This window comes from Sturnira hondurensis, unplaced genomic scaffold, assembly GCF_014824575.4.
Source record: "Sturnira hondurensis isolate 20B ecotype Veracruz unplaced genomic scaffold, ASM1482457v3 Scaffold0021490, whole genome shotgun sequence".
Classification (NCBI taxonomy): domain Eukaryota; kingdom Metazoa; phylum Chordata; class Mammalia; order Chiroptera; family Phyllostomidae; genus Sturnira; species Sturnira hondurensis.
In genome coordinates, this window is record NW_028094121.1 from 4,052,258 (window position 1) to 4,072,363 (window position 20,106).

The 20,106-nt window shown below is 48.0% G+C and overlaps 2 protein-coding genes across 2 annotated transcripts; one reads left to right on the top strand and one right to left on the bottom strand.

Moving 5' to 3' along the window:
* Positions 1 to 86: 86 nt before the first annotated feature.
* On the bottom strand, positions 87 to 6,742 carry DNALI1 (dynein axonemal light intermediate chain 1). Its single transcript, XM_037032536.1, has 6 exons — positions 6,622 to 6,742; positions 5,963 to 6,108; positions 4,066 to 4,235; positions 2,854 to 3,032; positions 2,359 to 2,523; positions 87 to 173 (listed from the first exon to the last, which is right to left on the bottom strand). Exons 1-6 carry the CDS (start codon positions 6,700 to 6,702, stop codon positions 138 to 140), a joined length of 777 nt encoding a protein of 258 aa, XP_036888431.1. The 5' UTR covers positions 6,703 to 6,742; the 3' UTR covers positions 87 to 137.
* Positions 6,743 to 8,053: 1,311 nt separating this feature from the next.
* SNIP1 (Smad nuclear interacting protein 1) lies at positions 8,054 to 14,023 on the top strand. Its single transcript, XM_037032588.1, has 4 exons — positions 8,054 to 8,348; positions 9,589 to 9,688; positions 10,445 to 11,046; positions 12,599 to 14,023. The coding sequence occupies exons 1-4, from the start codon at positions 8,125 to 8,127 to the stop codon at positions 12,861 to 12,863; spliced, it is 1,191 nt and encodes a 396-aa protein (XP_036888483.1). The 5' UTR covers positions 8,054 to 8,124; the 3' UTR covers positions 12,864 to 14,023.
* Positions 14,024 to 20,106: the final 6,083 nt, after the last annotated feature.

Below are 20,106 nucleotides of genomic sequence, written 5' to 3' on the forward strand. Positions count from 1 at the left end.
GGGCAGTGACGTGACTTCCGACAAGGACATAGATGGTGATCGGGGGAGGGTATGGCATGTTCCTTCAGGAAACCAGCTTTTTATTACAAAGGTCTTAGGATGGGGTAGTAGTGCTCGTGAGACCCATATGGAAATTATCACTTCTTTGGTGCAATAATGCCTTCCAGTTGGGCCTGAAAAACAAAAACAAACTCCATTAATACTTGAAACTTGCAGCCTAACACAAATAGCTGAGAGGTGATAAAAGTCTCTGGGAAGGATTATCCCATTGCTGCCACTCGGAGCTATTTTTTTCCCTTCATTCCCAACCCCACATTTTCTAGATTAAGCTGGTTTCTGGCTTGGCACAGAGTCTTGCTCCATTAGGAGAAACCAGAGCTGTCCTGGTTTCCATACAGTAACGGCTCGGCGCATAATACAAAGCATTGAAAAGGAAATTGAATAAAAGTTGTTGAAATAGTGGTTTTTCATGGCTCGGATTTCAGACCCAAATATGTCTGCGAAGTTAAACTTTGGGATACTGGGAGCTCTGTGCTGGGACACGAGGTTTGGGCAACAGCAAATTTTCAGCCACTGAGACAACTTGACACCCAATTAGCGAAAATTGCTACCAGTGAGGAAGGAGCTGTCCGTCTTGTACGTAAAGCCAAAGACACTTGGGAGTTGTTTGTCCCTCTGGCAGCCGGTAACACAATTCACTGTCACGGTATGTGGACAGATCTTTTCAAGTCGGTGTATCCTGGGGACTGCAAACACTTTTCTTTGCAGGGCAGTTTTGAGCCAATAAAAACAACTCACTTCTAAAGAGTCCTTCCCTCCGGGGGTTACAAGGTGGCTCGTAAGCGTTAGAAAGATGCCAAGGCACCGCTTTGCTCCCGATGCCGGGGCCCCGTTACGGGAGGAATCGGGCTCGCGATAAAGAAATAGGGCAGATAAGGGAGGCAGCTTCCGAGGCTGCTCAGTAAACAGATGCACATCTGGCGGGGAATGTGTCGAGCTTTTCTTTGTTTTTGTTAAGCTCAGCAACAAGAAAATCTCTCAACCCGCACTAGCTGTTAACACACGCCCTTCTTTATCTCGAGTGCCCATCTTGGTTGGTAGTGCCAGCAAGCCTGCCGATCGCAGGAACGTAAGCTTTCTGTGAGACTAGGGAAGAAAGGGAGAAAAATCCAGGGGCCCTTTCCAGCCGGGAGGACCATGGGAGACAGCCACAAAACATCAGTAGACCATACATATATCTAGAACAACAGTGATTCTCAAACTTGAGCAAACATAGGAATCACCTGGAGACCTTATTAGGCCAGACTGTTAGATCCTAACCCAGAAATCTGTGATTCAGTAGATCTGGGGCGGGGCCAATCATCTGCATTCCTAACAGTTGCCAGGTGATGAGGCTGATGCTAGTTCTGGACCCCAACCCTTGCTTCGCAGGCTCGCGCTCAATCCACTGAGCTACTCCAGCCAGGGCTGGACCCCAACCTTTGAGAACCTCTGGACCAGACAGCCTGGAGGGTTAGAAGCCTGGTTCCTGCCCAGCCCCTCCCCCCACTCCCTTCCTTTCCTTTTTCCTTCGGCTTGGCTGGATCAAAGCATACACCCACAAGAGGGCTTTCAGGAAAAACACCCACAGCCTAGCTCCTCTGAGAAGTACACACCCAGGGAAGGTTCCTGATTTTAAATGGTTCTTCTCGCTCAAAGGGCTTTCGCTGCCCGCCCCTAATGCAGTGCCTAGGAGGGGCTGATGCAGGTGGGCAAGCCCTCCCGCGCTGCAGAGCTCCCGCCACGCTAGAAGGGCTCCGGATGGCCAGCCGCCACGAGAAGAGAAGTTCCATGTCTTGTCATAGGCCCCTCTCCCGAGGATGAGCAGCCTTTTTTCCAAGGGGAATAAACCACTGGTGAGCCAGGCTGAGGCGTCACGGGGCTTCAGACTCCTCGAGAACAGAGCCCCCTCCAGAGCCAGATGGATGGGGAATCTGGGTGATGAACCTCCCTCTCCCACCCACCCCGAAAGTCAGCGTCCTTTACTCTGGGCAGCGCAGGTGGGCAAGTATTTAAACTTGCAGGGCTGTCAGACTCATGTTCACCAGGGGCCACAGCAGCCTCGCAGTTGCTTTCAAAGGACTCAGTGTAATTTCAGGGCTGTATAAATGTAACTACTCCTTAGCTCGGCGCTGCCGCCAGGTAGACACAAGGTGGGAAGCTGGATAAAACAAGGTGGAGGGCCAGGTTCGGGCCGCGGGCCTTGTGTTTGCCGCCTGTGATTTAAAGTCATCGGAGGAAAAGGAACCCAACGCTTGGCCTGCGTGCGTGGGAGGGCAGGTGGGCCAGGGCCTCCACCTGAGCTTCTGTGAAGATTACCTTCAGCTGCTGATTCGTGCGTTTTAGGAACTGAATCTCCTCGTTGTGCTTCTTCTCCTCCACTTGCCTCCTCTCACTCTCCCTCTTCTCCGTGGCCTCACACTTTGCCTTCTGTTCATTCACTTGCCTCTCCAAGTCTCTCTTTTCTGCTTCTAATTCTGCAATCTAAGGGCAGAAACCTGGTCATGCTGGGATGTTACCAACTGGATGGGGCGGCTTGAATGCCTGGGTGGAGGGGACCTGGGACACAGCTGCACAACCCAAGACATTGCCAGGGTCTGTACTGCCACCCAGTGGGAGGTCAGTGCCTGGCATGCACATCCAAGAGGAGACCACCCTGCCATGACCAGACTGGCACTGACACTCTGACCTAAGGGTCCTCACTCAGGTGATGGAGAGCACCCTAGGGGCCAGAATTCAGTGCCAGGATGACAACCATGTGGCCCCGAGACAGAGGGGTCACAGGGGCCAAAGGCTCATGTAAACCCCACTCACTTTCCTCTCCATGTCTGACTTCCCCTGTTCAGCCTGAAGTGCCTTCCTCATGCCAAACGCCACGCTGCTCTCATACAGGGTCTGGTAGGCAGCGATGGTCATGCGGATCTCGTCCCGGACTCGCAGCAGCAGCAGCCCCCTCTCCGCACAGTTGATGGTCACCTCACGAATCAGCTCATCTTTCGGTGCGAGCGCGCGCACACACACACACACACACACACACACACGAAGGTCAGAGAAGGCCAGGAGGGAGAATGCACCATGCCTACTGCAAACCACACTTCCTACTGGGAAGGGTGCTAGGGTGTGTCTCCCTCACTTGGAGACAGATCTCAGGGAGGGGCCTTTAGTGGTCCCAGGGGCCTAGCCTTGCAGCCACGGCTCTGAACTCGGCACTTGGGAGTAGAGGCAGTCAGCCAGCCCGGGGAAGAGGGAGACGGGAGCCTCAGGTTTGTTTGCAGCATGAGGCCCCCGTCTTCCATCCTCAGCCAAGAACTGGATACTATTCAAAGAAATCTGACTTTTCAATTTGAAAATGGTGGCTGCTTTGAAGCAGCTGGGGAATCCTATGTGCCCCCTTGGCTGGGCTGCTTTGGGGCTGAGAACAGCACCGTATACAGCTTGCCCACCCATCTCCTCCATAAATGCTGACCTGAAAGCAAACATAATCACACTCAGACTGCAGCTTCCCCAGGGCTTGGGGGCAGTTTGCATGTCAGAGTCCACATGGGCCAGTGCCACTGGGCTGGAGGATGGCCACTGCGCACCCGCACTTGAGGAGTGAGGGCTGAAATCCCTGTGTCTGTCAGCTAACAGCACATTACCCTGAGACATTTTCTGGACCAAGGGCTGAATGTTGATGGGTAGATATAAATATAAACATACATTTTTCTGATTAAAAATAAACACACGCTTATGACTGGAATCTTGGAAAAAACAAAGACTTAAAATGAAAGTTCTCGTTTACTGCAAGCATCTGCTAAGGGGTGAGGAGCCAGGTTGTCAGGCTGACCTGCAACGGACGGGAGAGGCAGAGCTGGGAGGGAGAAGAGGGTGCACTTAGCAGATTCCAGGTGAGACAGGTGCAGGGAGACGGATGATTCCAGGTGGGGTGGGCTTCAGCTCAAGCATCCTCAGAGCTTGGGGCTGTGCTGAGGGCGAAGGGAAAGAGGCAGTGCAGTGTACTGCCCTCCCACCCCGCAGGCCACTCACCGAAACACTGCGAGTAGAGCTCCCTGCGGACAGGGCAGATGCCTGTCTCCCTGGCCTGCCGCTGCTGCAGCTTCAGGTCCAGCTGCTCCTGGAGGTGCACCACATCCATCCTGGTGCTGGGGGTGCTGGACACCTGCTGGATCCATAGATGCGTGTCTTCCACCCACTCCCTGCGGCACAGACACAGCCAGGCTGAGCAAACCCCATTACCGGGGGGGGGGGGGGGCGGGTTCAGGACGTGAGCAGAGATGGCCCTTTGAGCCCTCTGCCTGAGCAGGAGTGGGGGGCAGCTCAGTCACCAACCCACCAGAATGCTCTATTCTCCCTCTTCCTTGGGGAGTGCGTGACTCCAAAGCCACACCCACTCAGCTGCCTCCTCGGGGGCCCCTATCTTGGGGCAGGGCAATCTCTACTCTCCTATGGCCCTCTGGGAAACTGTCACCCATGTTCCAATCTTTCCCTCCTAATGTGTTGAGGACAAATTGATGGTTGTTGCTTGATCTGAACAGAAGGCACAGTGGGAACCGCCCACCGACTTGTGGTGTGGGAGACACAGGGCACCAGAAACCTTGTGCCAGTCAGAAAGAGGCGAATGTGTGTGTTGGGGGGCGGGGAAGTTCTTGAAGGTGTGTAGCCCCTCAAAGCAAACCTGGTGTCAGGGGAATGGCCACGTTCAGGGATCACAAGGAGGGAGCCTAAGGGCAGACGCACCCTGGGGGAGAGGACTTTCAGGCCCTGGTGGAAGGTAATCAACAGAAAAATCACTCCCCTGCTTTCTCTGACATCCATCTCCGGTCAAAAAGGCATGTCAGGCAGTGGTAAGGGTGGCTACAGAAGAGAGAAGCAGGGCAAAGGGATCCTGGAGGGAGAGGGTGCTTTTTTCCAAGGATTCTCAAGGCCCCCTTGAGGGAATGGCATTTGAGCAAGACCCATGTGAAGAAAGGAAGGGAACCAGGCGGGTATCAGGGGAAGAGCATCCTTGGCAGTAAGAACAGCCGCTGTCAAAGCCCTAAGGTGAAAAGAATGAAGTGTTTCAGAAACAGCAAGCCAAGTGAACACGAAAGAGGAGAACAGGAGGTAGGATCACGGGGATATTGGGGCCACATCATGCCAGGTCTTCCAGATCATGGAAGATAGGACTTGGGATTTTTAGTCTCCATAAGATGGGAAGCCATTAGAGTTTCTGGCAGAAGCCTGGCATGACCTGACTTACGGCTTGGGGGCTGTGTGGAGGAGAACAGATTGTCAAGGCGAAGAGTGCAAGCCAGGTTTTCAGATGGGAGGCCGCTGAAGGAGTATAGGTGACAAACAGTGACTAGAAACAACACGGTGGAAGCAGAGGTGGTGAAAGGGGTCAGATTTGGGATATAATTTGCAGGTGGGGACAACAGAAATTGGCAAAGGCTAGATAGAACTTGTGATGCGAAACAGCAAAAGGGATGAAAGGGGGCCTGCACCCCTAGGAGAAGGCGAAAACTGGGGATAAGCAGGTTGGGGGAAGGAGGAAACATCTGTGAGTTAGTTTGGACATGTTGAGCTGGAGAAGTCTATTAGCATCTTCAGGAAAGGAATGAGGAAGTAGTAGACTGTATGAGAGCTTAGGGGAGAGGACAGGGCTGGAAATATACACGTGGGGGCCATCAGCATACAGATGGTATTTAAAGCCATAAGCCTTGGCGAGAGCACTCTGGAAACAAGGGTGGATAGAGGACGAGGGACCCAGGACCCAGGACCCAGGACCCAGGCATCTGTAAGTTCGAGGAGCACTGAGATGCTGGGAGGAAGGAAAGTCCAGCCAGCAACAGAGGCAGCATGCCTCTCTCCATGTTCCCAAGTTCTGGGATGCAAAGTCTGGGCCTTGTAGTCACTACGCCTGCTTTGCCTTTTTTTCTTTTACCTTGGGGGTAGGATGGCATTCAAGATTTCTTCTGCCTGCTTTGTAGGGTCTGAGGCACTAGAAGTTGAGGGAAGCTTGCTCTTTGGTGGCTGTGGGACTGGACCTGAGGGTCCAGGTTGCTGAGGGCTGACTTTTAATGGCCGAGCCTGCAAAGAGCCAGGAGGTAAATCAGGGCAGGAGGTGACCAGACCCTAAGCTCCACACATCCTGGCCCTTGCTCCAGGTCTCCCCCACACCCCTCCCTTATTCCCAGCTCACTTCTCCCATCTGTCTTCTCAGCAGAAGTTATGTCTCAGAGCTAAAGGAGGCCATGAAGAGTCTCTGGTCCCACCCCAATCCAATGCTTGTGGCATCCTGAACCGACGTTTCTGACCCAGGAGCTCAGGCCTGGGCGTTCAGTACCAGATCTATTCTTGGACGCAGCTACAGTGAAAAACAGCCGCATTCATCTCTCAGGGATTTCCTGCCCCGTCCTCAGTCTGCTCTCTAGAGTCGCCCAACATTTGGGTTTCTTGTACTGCTCTCCCATCCTCCTTTCCACACCCCAATTCCCGTAAACTTCATCCTCCATCCCTCCGGACCCTGCATCCTCAGCGCGGGCATTTGTTTTTTCCCATTGGAGCTTCTGGGCTCCTTTGCCCCCTGTGACCCGTCCTTACTTTGGGGCTCCGTTTCTCCGTGTTCCGGCTCACCAGCACCGGGGTGTCATACTTGAGCAGAGAGTCCGAGGGGGGGATCATGGCGACCGCGAGTAACTCGGCAGTAGCCCCTCCAGGCCGGGTCCTGTTTACCGTCACCATGGAAACCTCCCCGCCACGTGTCCTGGGCGGGGCCAGCAGCGCCGAATTTTGTGTTTGTACAGCTTTGGGGAGTTCTTCAGCGCTTAGCTTGTCAGGCTTCCTGCTCACCACGTCGCTCCGGTACTCTTGGAAGAAGGGAGGACGGGTTTGAGTCCTTGAGACGCGCCTAGCTCGCGATTTTAATGAGGTGGCAGATAACCTTCTCAGACCCCAGATTTTGAAATCTGCGAAGTAGGAGTCATAGAGGAAGGCATCTGTAGTTCCCAGGTTTTAAAAAAGCATTTGTTTTTTAATTAAGTGGATAAATGGCAAGATAACAGAAAGTTTAAGAATACAGGGGAACCCTGGCTGGATAGCTAGCTCAGTTGGTTAGAGCGTGGTTCCCATAGGCCACGGCAGTGGGTTCCATCCGGCCAGGGCACACACAAGAATCAACCAATGAATGTATAAATAAGTGGAATAACAAATCGATGTTTTGCTCTCCCTCTCAAAAAAAATTCAGTAAGTAATGTTTTTAAATAAACGGGAAATACTAAAGATCTGCCCATGAAATACCATCTATGATTGAATTTCCTTCTTTCATTCCTTTGAATATCCCAACGTAAATGTAAGCACAGTTTGAGTGCAATTTTGTATGCTGCTTCTTCCTTAATGTCTTCCTTCTTCCTTGTTTTTTTTTTTGTCGTATAGAGTTTGTAGGTAGCACTGCAGATGGCTATATAACATCCATCAGTTGCCTAAACAATTAAGCAACTGCTGGGCATATTTACCGTATTTTCCATGTATAATGTGCTCCCGTGTATAATGCGCACCCACGTTTTTGCCCCAAACTTTCAGAGGAAAAAATCTTTCACCATAATTTTAAATTTTATTTATTTATATTTAGATACTTGTTTTTTGTATTATAAAGGAATTTTAGTATTTATTTTTGAACATGTTATAGTACAAGAAATTTCATGTCACAAATAATTACCAAACACAAGGTATTTCAGGTACCACCCACGTATAATGCACATCCATATTTTTCCCTCCAAAATGTGGGCAAAAAAGTGTGCATTATTCAGAGCAAAGTACAGTAGGTTGTCTCGGTGTTTGGGAATTAACTAATAACGTGGCAACAGCCTTGAGCATAGCTGCTTTCCAGAGTTCACTTTTGAAACTTAAAACTCCCGCCACCCGAGCGGTCCCACTACGACCCCTCCCACAACATATATGTAATCACGTGTCTAGCCTCTGCACCGCGAGGGTTTCTGGGAGAGCGAGCATCCCAGAAGCGGAAGTCCAGGGACCTAACACGTCATTTCCTTTCTACGAGAGGAGCGCAACGGCTGTGTTTTTGCTTTGCTCCGCGGTTATAGCAGCATGAAGGAGGTGAAGAGCGAGCGAGAGCGGGGAAGCCGGAGGAGGCACCGGGACGAGGACATAGTGGCCACGGCGGCGGTGGTGGTTAAGCAAGAGCGCCTCACCCCGGAGGCCTCGCCCCCGGTTCACCGCCGCCCGGACTGCTCCCGCGGTAGCGCGTCCCCGCCAGCCGGCGAGCCAGGCCGCCCTGGTCACCGCGGGACCCGAGCCCGAGGACATAGCCGGTAAATGGGAAGCAGCCGGGGTGGACTTTCAGCCCGGCTCATTGAGAAAGGAGGACAGGGCTAGCGTTGGAAACACACCTTGAATGCCGAGCGCAGCAACTTGGACTGTATCCTAAGGCGGTGGGAAGGGACCCGGTGGTGCTTGTGTTATTGTTTACCTGTCACCGGCGTTGTAGATGGGTGTTAGTGGACAGGATCCCGCCCCTTCATCTCTGTGTGCCTAGCACTTCAGTGGGTAAGGCCCGGCGGATAGCACTGATCATTTGAGTGGAAATGAAAGGTTTTCCCCATCTGCCTGCAAAATGCGGGCGTTGCCCTTCCAATTATCTGCCCCAAAAGGTTTCCACATGGAGGGCTTAGGACACCTACCTGATAGAACTTATAGGGAAAAAAATCGTCTCTTGCTAGACTCATTCATTTATTCATTCACCATAGCTTTACTGAGTACCTGCTATGTCCTAAAGACTGCCCCAGGCACTGGGGCCAAAAGGGTGAGCAAGATAGATGGTCATTACCCTCTCAAATTGATGTCCCCTAGCCCTGAGAAAATAACCAGCAAATAAAGGAAGCAGTTTCCCTTAGTAACAAGCGTTGTGATAGATTGGAGGGAAGTGGGAGACCCCTGTGAAAAGGGGCCCTTGGAGCTGAGGCCTGAAGGATAAGACGAATCCAGCCTTGTAAGGATCTAGGCAGGGGAAACGACACAGGCAAAGAACCTGGAATGGAATTAATTGTGGTTGTTTTAGGAATAGAAAAAAATCCAGCGTGGTGATCAAGGATGGTGGCTGGAGTGAGGTAGGAGAGGGAGACAGCAAGCAGACAGAGCCAGAAGCCTTGCTGATGGATGTCACGTGATTGTGGGGGAGGGGTGTGGAGGGCTCTTGGTGGTGAGGACAAAAAGAATAGAGTGTGACTTCCAGGGTTTTTCTTAGCTTGAAGAATGGGGGTGGTGGTGCCATTTACTGAGATGGCAAAGGCTGAGAGAAGAAAGGATTTGATGGGTTGACGAAAGAGTTATGTTGTCTTAAGTAGGAGAATGTTTGGTAGGCAGTTTTGTCTGTAGGCCTGGAACATAGGGGAGACCTTGGGCTGGGAAGACGAAGCTCCCCACTGCTGCAGTGTGAAAAGCAGAGACCTTCACAAATGAGGTGTTTGTGTGGTAGGTAGGCCTGATACTTGAAGGTAGTTACATGGGGGAAGGGAAACAAGTAAAATCCTGTTTATACCATTCTCTTCACAGGTCCCCGGCCAAAAAGAAAAAGTCCTCAGGGAGAAGAAGCAAGTCTCCTCGGAGTAACAGAAGCCGAAGTCCTCACCATTCAACAGTCAAAGTGAAGCAGGTAGGTAGGTGGGTTAAGATGGTTTGATGTTGGGTTCAGACCCAGAGCCCATTACCGTCACAGCTAAAGTGTTGTGGTGTTCACCTGTCCCTACAGCGGGCTGTTCTCAAAACCAGGTGGGCTTTTCTCCTGCTTGTGTTGCTCAATGAAACTTTTTATTTTGAGATAATTGTGGATTCACTTGCAGGTGTAAAAATAATACAGATGTATATGCCTTACCCTGTCTCTCCCAATGATGACATCTGTACCGTTGAGATAAAACTCTTCCATCACCACAAGGGTCCCTCGCATTGTCCTTTTATAGTCACACCCCCTCCGCCCACTTTCACTCTCAACCCTGGCAACTGGTAATCTGTTCTGCATTTCTATGATTTTGTCCCTTAAGAACACACATATTTCTTAAATGTATTTCTAGGTATTGAATAATTTTTCTTACTCTTGAAATGAGCTATTTTAAAATTACTATTACATTTTCATTTTGGCACAAGAGAAAGCTAGCTTTTTTTTTTTTTTACATATTTATTTTGTATGTGACTAGTTAGCTCTCTTTTCTGTGTATGATCCCCTTTAAGTGTGCCTGCAGGTACTCTCGTTTCTGAACTATAGCGCTGTTAGAGCTATAGTGCGGCAGTAGCGTGGGATGTGCCGTCAGCGTAGCCTTGCCCAGAAACATAACCATCACAACTAACTTGTCGGATGCAGTGTGTTCATAGATTGTGGACTGCCTTGAATTTACGGAATCTGTTCAAATTTCAGGAACGTGAGGATCATCCCCCCCGGAGAGAACGGGAGGATCGGCAGCACCGGGAAGCGTCAGGACAGGAACACAGGCGATCTAGGAACAGTGACCGAGACAGGCACAGGGGCCACTCCCACCAGAGGAGAACCTGTGGCGAGAGGCCTGGGAGTGCGCAGGCCCAGGGACGGGATCGAGACCTCCAGAACCTGCAGGCTCAGGAGGCAGAGCGGGAGTTTTATAATGCCCGGCGGCGGGAGCACCGTCAGAAGAATGAAGTCAGTGCCGGCGGTAATGAGTCTCAGGAGTCGCTTCCTCCACCTGGTGGCAAAAACAAAGACAAAGAGGTGCCTGTTAAGGAAAAGCCGAGCTTTGAACTTTCTGGGGCACTTCTTGAGGACACCAACACCTACCGGGGTGTAGTCATTAAATATAGCGAGCCCCCTGAAGCACGTATCCCTAAAAAACGGTGGCGTCTCTACCCCTTTAAAAACGATGAAGTTCTTCCAGTCATGTACATCCACCGACAAAGTGCTTACCTGCTGGGGCGACACCGCCGTATTGCAGACATTCCGATTGATCATCCCTCTTGTTCAAAGCAGCATGCGGTCTTTCAGTATCGGTAAGTCCATTTGCAGAAAGGAACTTAAGTGTGAGCAGGAGCTAGTCTCAGTTAGGGTTACTAAAATTTGTTGTTGTTGTTTTTTTAATACTCACCCGAGGACATTTTTTCATTGCTTTTAGAGAGGAAGGGAGATAAAGAAACCTCGATGGTGGCTCTGGCAGGGGCGGGGGCGGGGGGAGAATCATTGATTGCCTCCTGTAAGCACCTGGACTGGGGATTGAACCTGCGGCCTAGGTATGTGCCCTGACTGGGAATTAAACCTATAATCTTTCTGTTACGGACAAAGCTCCAACCAATTGAGCCATACCAGTCATGTCAGGATTGCTAAGTTTTTTGTGCATGTATGTGCAGAAGAATCTATACCTGTTGTATCTGAGATTAGTTTTGAGTATTGATCTAACGGCCCTTTGAATAATCACTTGTATTTGTATAAGAGCATTGAACTTGGTTTTGGGAATCCTGCCACTGCTACTTACCAGGTGTTTGACTTGGGACAAGCTACTCTGTGGGCTTTGGCTTCTGCCTACCTCACAGTACCTCACAGGGTTGTTATGAGGATTAAATGGAAGTACAGTTGGGAATGCCTGGCTTACGTGTTGGCTTTGTCTGTGTCTTGACAGTTTGCGTAGTACACCTGTTATTGTTTGGTCCTCATCACAGTCCTCTTAAATTCCCATCTGACCCGGTGAGAAGACTAAAATTCAGCAAAGCCAAGAGACTTGCCTAATAAATGATCATCGTAGTAGAACTCTGGCTCAAATCCAGCTCCCTTAACTCCGAGGTCCAAATCTGCTTCATTTCCCTGCCCTGGCTGGGCAGCTCAGTTGCTTAGACCATTGTCTTGATTTGCCAAGGTTGTGGGTTCAATCTCTGGTCGGGGCACATGCAAGAAACAACCAATGAATGCATAAGTCAGTGGGACAACAGATCAGTGTCTCTCTCTGAAAATCAATAAATTAGAAAAATCTTTATTCACATTGGGACAGGAGATAAAATCAGTTGAAATATAGGGGAAAGAACCTTCTTCTATTCAAAGAAGCATTAGATTGAATATAAACAACACCCAAAAAATGTATTTTCTTAACTATGGCAAGAGGCCTTGGATTTTGCATTTTAAGCATCTGATCTACTGTGAATTTCCTGTCCTGCAGTGACAGGTCTCGCCTTTCTATTAACTATTATTGAACTTGCTTCTGATTTCTGGATTCAGGGCCATACCTTCCCCTTGATTTCTCAGAGTTTGAACTTGAACTGTGTTTAAAGCCACGCTATTTACCTCATCTAGGCTATATTAGCAAAAAGCTGGATGGTGCGAGGCAGGATTTGGCCTACAGGTTTCTCTTTTTTTTTCTTTTACATTGAATTTATTGGGGTGACATTGGTTAATAAAACTATATAGGTTTCAGGTGTCCAGTTCTATAATACACCTGTATGTTGTGTTGTGTGTTCACCGCCACAGGTCAAGTCGCCTTCCATCACCATTTATTCCCCCGTGTCCTCTTCCACTTCCCCACACCCCCCTTAGGTTTCTCTCTCTCATCTCTTCCAGGCTTGTGGAATATACCCGTGCTGATGGGACAGTTGGCCGCAGGGTGAAGCCCTACATCATTGACCTTGGCTCAGGCAATGGAACATTCTTGAACAACAAGCGCATTGAGCCACAGAGATACTATGAACTGAAGGAAAAAGATGTACTTAAGTTTGGGTTCAGCAGCAGAGAATATGTTCTGCTTCACGAGTCCTCTGATACTTCCGAAGTGGACAGGAAAGAAGACGAGGATGACGAGGAGGAGGAGGAAGTGTCTGACAGCTAGCGAACTAAGAAACAAACTCTTGAGAGACCTTTCCTTTCTGCAGAGGCTTTGTGATGGACTCTCCGGAGCACCATGGTGCTCCTTGCAATGCCTCTTATTGCCTTAAGTCTTTATGTTTGACTGGGCTTTTTTCTGTGACACATCAGCCACTTGCCTGTGGGCATCTGTTTTCAGAACAGTCTTCACCAACACATCGTGTTTCGTAGAAGCATTTTGTAGAAGCATTTCAGCTTTTAGTTGGTGCTTTCAGAACTGCTGCCTAGGAAACTGTAAACCCTTGGCTAGAGGGAAATTGTGGCTTGTTCTCTTTGTACAGTTACTTTATTTACAGGCTTTGCGAACTGGGTTTCTTTTGTTTCTGTTTCTGGGGCAAATCCCTTAACAGAATCTTTCTAAGCTTTGGTTATCACCGAAACAGCCTCCAGTCTATACCAAAGCTTTGACCTGGTTGAGCTCTTGAGTCACAGAAGTTGATTTTGCACTTCTTTTTTTGGGGGGGTCGGGGGTGGGAGTTTACCACATGACCTCATTGTTGACTGCCAGATTAAACAGATGTTCTACAGAGTCTGATGAAGCCTGTGACTGTGCGGGAAGATCGTGACACTGCCCTCGGGTGCCGAGTTCGTGCACAGGGATGCGTTGTGGAGCGGTTTCCTGCGAGAGAATTCTCATTTCTCCATGCAGCGTGTACATAACAATTTTGACCACCTTGTCTTTCCTCCAACTTTTTATTGAAACATTATCTCTTTTTTTCCCCCTTTTTGAGGAACACTGTCATTATGTGGCAGGGTCATTGCTTTATTCTAACAATGTGTATATGTCTAAAGAAGGTTGTGTAGTTTACCTTTCATCTTTTTAAAAAACATTTAGAGAGGTCGTATTTACCTTCTCAGAGCTGGAAAGCAGGGGCATCGCCCAACTTCCTAATTTTCCACTAAAGGGATCTGTGTAAGTAGAAAATGCGTAACAACTTCCACATGTATTGTGTTGTGTATACAATTGTGTGTCAGAGAGCTGCACACTGATTTTCGTATGAGAATGTTTTGTGATGTGAATGTAATACTACATTATAGGCAGAGGCCTCCCTGCATTTGAAGAGCAGGTTTTCATTTATATGTATTTTGGGGATGCAAAATAATAAAATTTGTACATAGAGCCCCGCATCTTGGCAGGGGAGTGCTGTTCCTGCTGAAGCAGTGGTGTTTGCTGCATTGGCAGCGAAGGGATTCTCCTTCCAGGACAGTCAGAACTGGGGCAGGTTGTACGGAGCGGGCCCCACCGACTCACCCTCGGGTGATGGAGAGGAGGGAGAGGGTGCAACGCGGTCACTGCTAACTATTCCTCTTGGGCGACACTCACGGTGCTAGTAGGTTGTCCTCTTTATGCTGGTTTCCGTTGAGGTCTCACATACCCTTACTCGGGAGCTGTGGAGTAATCTTCATTCAATAGAAATGAAAAGATCCTCTTTGAAGAGTGAACACTTAATAAGGTTAGCTAGATGTAAGGTTAGATGAAGGGAAGCTATAACCATGTAAGAGTGATTACCAAACCCCCCCCACACACACACACACTGTGTTGGACATGGGCTATTGTAACAACTGTTTGTTGAATTTTGATACGTCCCATAGATCACAGGTCGCATATGTGCATGGGTTTCGTTGTGATGGATTTTTCTGTTGGTCAAGGGATTAGCACTAATCTGGCATCTCACCCCAGGGCCTCCTTGTTCGATCTGCTTCCTTCTGCTTCCTACTGCTTCCTACTGCTTCCCGAAGGAGGCTTTGGACTTGGCTTCAAACACCATCCTGGTGGGCACTGGGATGGATGGCCACTTGGCTTACGTTTTTCAGTAAAAGGTCCCAGTTGTACAGTAAACTTCTGCTTCCTGGATTAAGAGATTCTTTATGTCAAAAATAGCCTGGCTGGTGTAGCTCAGTGGATTGAGCGCGGGCCTGCAAATCACACGATCGCGGTTCGATTCCCAGTCAGGCCATATGCCTGGGTTGCAGGCCAGTTCCCAGTAGGGGACTCACAAGAAGCAACCATACATTGATATTTCTCTCTTTCTCTCCTTCCCTTCCCTTCCTCTCTAAAGACAAATAAATAAAATATTTTAAAAAATATATAGGAAGGTGCTCCCTATCCCCCACTTTTCTTTTTCTTTTTAAGTAACAGGGTTAAAGAAAAGACACTACCCATCTCCAAAGCCAGATATCACCAGCAGAGTTCTCATTTGAAGCTTATATAATCCTAAAGCTTTCTCCTGAGTTAATTCATTGCTTAGAAACTAATGTTCATCTAAGCTTTTTGCAAATTCTTTATTCCCTACATTTTCTCCACTCTGGTTGGCTTGTCTATAAATCATTGTCAAAATCAAGTCACCTCCACAATAGCCCTTTGCTTCTAGAACCTTCCCCCAAATCCTCTGTGGTGGTCTACATGTCTGAAGAGGTGTGGGACCGAATCTTTAGGTTTTCCCCATCATGCCTCTTCCTAAGCATGTGGTTTCCTCATTCAAACACTGACCAAGGACAGCTCATTAAGCGCAGCTGGTGATGTAGCTTTCAAATAACTTTTATTGTATCCTGGTGATAGGTGAAAGCAGAGTAATCAATTCAGTTAACTGAGAGGGTTTTTTTTTATTGTTTTATTGAGTATGTTTGATATGGTACCCAAAGGGTCATATTTTTTTATCATTTTGCCCTTTGGGGAAATCGTGGATGTGAAGAATGAAATGATACAATGTTAATCAAAGCCTAAGAGTGACACACACAGCATGGCCCTGGGTATGTGAGTTTCTACCAACCAGAAAGGCCACTTGATCTACACTAAAGCTTCGGGATTGAAAGCTTCATTGGGTCCCGGGTGAAGCTTCCAGTATATTTATCAAATAGGAAACCATTTTAAGACCATTGATTTACTCACATGCACTCTAAAGTGGATTAACTCACTAAAGAAAGCAACGGTTGCATTAGCTTACTGCGCTAGCATTTGGTTTACAGCTGTCAGAAGCAGAGAGCAATAAGATGGAAGGAGGCTGCACTGTGACAAGAGGTGGCACTTAAGGCATTCCTTAGGGACCACGTGGATTTCGAGCCAGCTGTGAGGAGGGCGTTGTTGCAGACGGAGCAGCCCCGAGCACAGCTGGGCTGCAGTGGGTGCTGTGGAGAGGGTCCTGCGACGCGGGCGAGTGGCGGAGCCAGGAACTGCAGGTCCCGGGGCCATTCCTCCGGACTGGCTGCCCACCTCTGCGGCAGAGCTGAGTGGGGACATGTGAGAGAAACAGGCTGTCCTGTTCATAGGGGGTTCAAGGAAGTCGCAGTGGGTAGGGCTCTCAGGGGTAGTGGCTCAGGCAAAGCCTTGCCTCACCTCACTAAGTCAAAGCCAGAGCTGCTTGGAAATCATCATAGTGACTCATAAAAACAGACATTTTCAATAATTGGGGGCCTAAGAAGTGCTATGAACCAGGACCTCAATACCTGGCTGTTACTGAGGAGCACCTTCTCTGTGTGAAGCACAGTTCGAAGTATTTTACATGTATACTAATGACACCTTAATTCAGTTCTTCCTCACAATCCGGTCTCTTTTCTTCATTCCACTTTGCGGATGGGTACACTGAGGAATAGAGAGGTAAGTGCACACAGTGGTAGGTAGGATTGGGGCCCAAACCCAGTCACTGGTTGCAGATGCCCCATCCTTAACCACTGCCTCTTGCAGCCATGGGATGGACAGGGTCTGGCTCTGGCAGAGCGACGTCATCAGGAGCTGCAGACACTGCTGGACGGAAGAAGCACTGCGGGCGCTGCGGCAGCTCCGAGGAACCATAGTCAACAAGCCTCCATAGTCAGGGAAGAATGAGCAGTTACAAGAGGCCAGTGGGGCTGAGGAAAGAAAGGAAAACATATTTCTAGGCAGGGAGACGAGCAGTCAGAAATACCTGAGCTGAAACCTGACCGGTGTAGCTGGGTTGGCTGGGCATTGTCCCTCAGAGAAAAGTCGTGGTGCTCAGGGTACATGCTGGGGTTGCAGGCTCAGTCCCCAGATGGGGACTGAGAGATGTGAGAGATATGTGAGGTGGCTGATCAGTGTTTCTCTCCCCTTTCTTCCTCCCTTCCCCTCTAAAAATAAGTAAATAAAATATCTTTTAAAAAAAGAGCCTGGCTGGTGTAGCTCAGTGGATTGAGCACGGGCCTGTGAACCACACGATTGCGGTTTGATTCCCAGTCAGGGCACATGCCTGGGTTGCAGGCCAGTTCCCAGCGGGGGACTCATGAGAGGCAACCATACATTGATATTTCTCTCCTCTTTTTCTCTCCTTCCCTTCCCCTCTAAAGATAAATAAATAAAATCTTTAAAAAATAAAGAGAAAGAAATAGCTGAGGTGATGAATTCATGAGGCTTTGGAAACAGTTCGATAGGGAGAAGAGGGTGAGACCTGGATTTTGATAACGATGGACTAAGTTCTTTCTCTGAAATCTGAAAATGGTCAAAATTTCTGGATAAAATATAAGCAAAAAAAATTTTTTCTTAAAGCATCCAAGAACTGACAAAATAGTAAAAAGGTTATCAGTCCAAAAGTGAAGATAAATAAGAATCCAGAGAGAAATGGAGCACAGATGCCTGGAGAGCACATTTGTTCTAAAGGCAAACCACATTTGATTCTAGCAAATCAGACCTTACCCTAGGTTGTGTGCAATAGAAGCCAAAACCCGAAGCCTACATACAATGGGCTGTATAACAGATGTTTCTCACACATACATACAAAAGCTGGCGTGTCAAAGGGCTGTATTTTTAAGAATAAAGGAGTGGATCAGAAATCAAATCCTCTCAGGTTTTTGTAGCCTAGGAATCCAGGAAACCTCCAACCTTGAACTCCATTTAAGATGACCTTGTACTATTAGTGCCTTCAGGTGTGTGATAGAAATAGATCCGCCCTGGCTGTGTGGCTCAGAGGATTGAGCACTGGCCTGTGAACTGAAAGGTCACCTGTTGGATTTTCAGTCAGGGCACATGTGTGGGTTGCAGGCCGGGTCCCCAGTAGGGGGCGCACAAAGAGGCAACCACACATGGATGTTTCCCTCTCTCCCCCTCTCTCTAAAGATAAAGATCTTTAAAAAAATAGGTGAAACTACTCTTTGGAGGGACTTTTTAACTCCTCCCCAGTTATTTCTAAATTTTCCCCCAAATACACAATTTCTTTAAAGCACACAATAAAATGCACTGTAGATGAAAACCAACAGAAATAACAAACCGAATCTCAAAGAGCTTCAGGTACTCGAATTATAAAATAGAAAATGTTCATGATCAGTGGGAATTGATTGTGGGAGTGGGGGGTGGGATGAGTGAAGGAGGGCAAGGGGGGAAAATTGGGGCAACTGTAAAAAAATAACAAAAAAATCTTTTAAAAATATACCTCTAAAAAAAACCCCCATAAAATGTGGACCATCACTATTTTCTAAGAAATAAATGACAAGCTTGAAAATAGAAGGAACAAGAAACAGCAACAAGTGAAATGGGAGTTATTTAAAAGACCAAGTAGACTTCTTAGAAATGAAAAATACAGTAACTATACAAAAATCCATCAATGGACAGCTTAAGAGAAGCTTCAGTGAGAATTAATGAACTGGAATATAGGCCAAAGAAAACTATCCTAATTGTTTGAGGTTTTAAAAAAATATTTTATTTATTAATCTTTAGAGGGGAAGGGAAGGAGAGAGGGAGAGAAACATCAATGTATGGTTGCCTCTCATGCATCCCCTGCGGGGAACTGGCCTGCAACCCAGGCATGTACCCTGACTGGGAATCAAACTGCGATCCTTTGGTTCGCAGGCCCGCACTCAATCCACTAAGCTATACCAGCCAGGGCTCCATGCACATCAGTTTTTTTTTCTTTAAGATTTTATTTATTTAGCCCTGGCTGGTGTGGCTCAGTGGATTGAGCACCGGCTTATGAACCAAAGTGTCACTCTTTCAATTCCCAGTCAGGGCACATGCCTAGATTGCAGGCTGGGTCCCCAGCAGGGGCCACACGGGAGGCAACCACACATTGATGTTTTTCTCCCTCTTTCTTCCTCCCTTCCCCTCTCTAAAATTAAATAAAGTATATACATATAAGATTTTATTTATTTCTAGAGAGACAGGGAGGGGTGAGACATGTGAGAGATGCATCAATTGACCGCCTCTCGCAGGCCCCCAGCCAGGATCCTGGCCTGCAACCCAGGCTTGTGCCCTGACGGGGAATCAAACCAGCGGGCCTTCAGTTTGCAGTCTGTTGCTCAATCCACGGAGCCACTCGGGTCAGGGCATGCATATAAATTTAACAACTTAGACGAAATGGACCAATTCTCCAAAAACTGTAAGTTACCCAAATTCACTCTATGAAATAAACCATCTGAATAGTCCCATAAATATTAAAGAAGCAAAACTTCATTAAAAAGCCACCAAAAAGAGCCCTGGCTGGTTGGCTTGGTTGATTGGAGCGTCATCCTGCGCACCAGGGGGTTGTGGGTTTGGTCCCCAGTGGGGCACTTGCCTGGGCTGAGGGTTTGGCCCCTGGTCAGGGTGAATAAAGGAACCCATTGATAGATGCTTCTCTTTCTCTCTTCGTCTCTCTCTCTCTCTCTTCATCTCTCTCTAATACTAATAGACATGGCCTCGCGTGAGGGTTAGGAAAAAAATGTTTTTAAAAAAGCTTCTGAAAAGAAATATCGAGGCACAGAGGGTGGTGGTTTCACTGAAGAATTTTATCAAATATTTCAAGAATTAGCACCATTCTATACCACCTCTTCTTGAAATTACAATAGCAAGGAACACCTCCCCATTTATTTTATAAGGTCATAATTATTTTGGTACCAAAGCCAGAAAGGAAAGGACAAAGAAAAAAAAAGCTTATAGTACAACAACCAATGAATTTAGCCACAAAAATTCTTAATAAAATATTAGCAAATGGAATCTAGCAATATGTAAGAAGAAGTATACCATGACCATCTGGGGTTCATTCCAGATATGCAAGGCTGGTTCGACACTTGGAAGTGATTCTCTGTGAAGCACTATACCAAGAGACTGGAGAATTAATTTGCACAGCCATATCAGCTGGCGCAGGAAAAGTACAGGACAAAACTCAATAGCCATTCATGATAAAAACTGTCAGTAAATTTGAAATAGAAGGGAACTTCCTCAACTTGATAAAAAGAATCTGAAAAAGCCCTACAGCTAACATCATACTTGATGGTAAAAAAACAAT

Coding starts and splice junctions, on each gene's coding strand:
- SNIP1 (XM_037032588.1), top strand. CDS start 8,125: ATGAAGGAGGTGAAGAGCGAGCGAGAGCGGGGAAGCCGGAGGAGGCAC. Junction 8,349..9,588: donor CGAGCCCGAGGACATAGCCG/GTAAATGGGAAG, acceptor TTCTCTTCACAG/GTCCCCGGCCAAAAAGAAAA. Junction 11,047..12,598: donor CATGCGGTCTTTCAGTATCG/GTAAGTCCATTT, acceptor CATCTCTTCCAG/GCTTGTGGAATATACCCGTG.
- DNALI1 (XM_037032536.1), bottom strand. CDS start 6,702: ATGATCCCCCCCTCGGACTCTCTGCTCAAGTATGACACCCCGGTGCTG. Junction 6,109..6,621: donor CGGAGAAACGGAGCCCCAAA/GTAAGGACGGGT, acceptor GGCTCTTTGCAG/GCTCGGCCATTAAAAGTCAG. Junction 4,236..5,962: donor AATGCCATCCTACCCCCAAG/GTAAAAGAAAAA, acceptor TCTGTGCCGCAG/GGAGTGGGTGGAAGACACGC.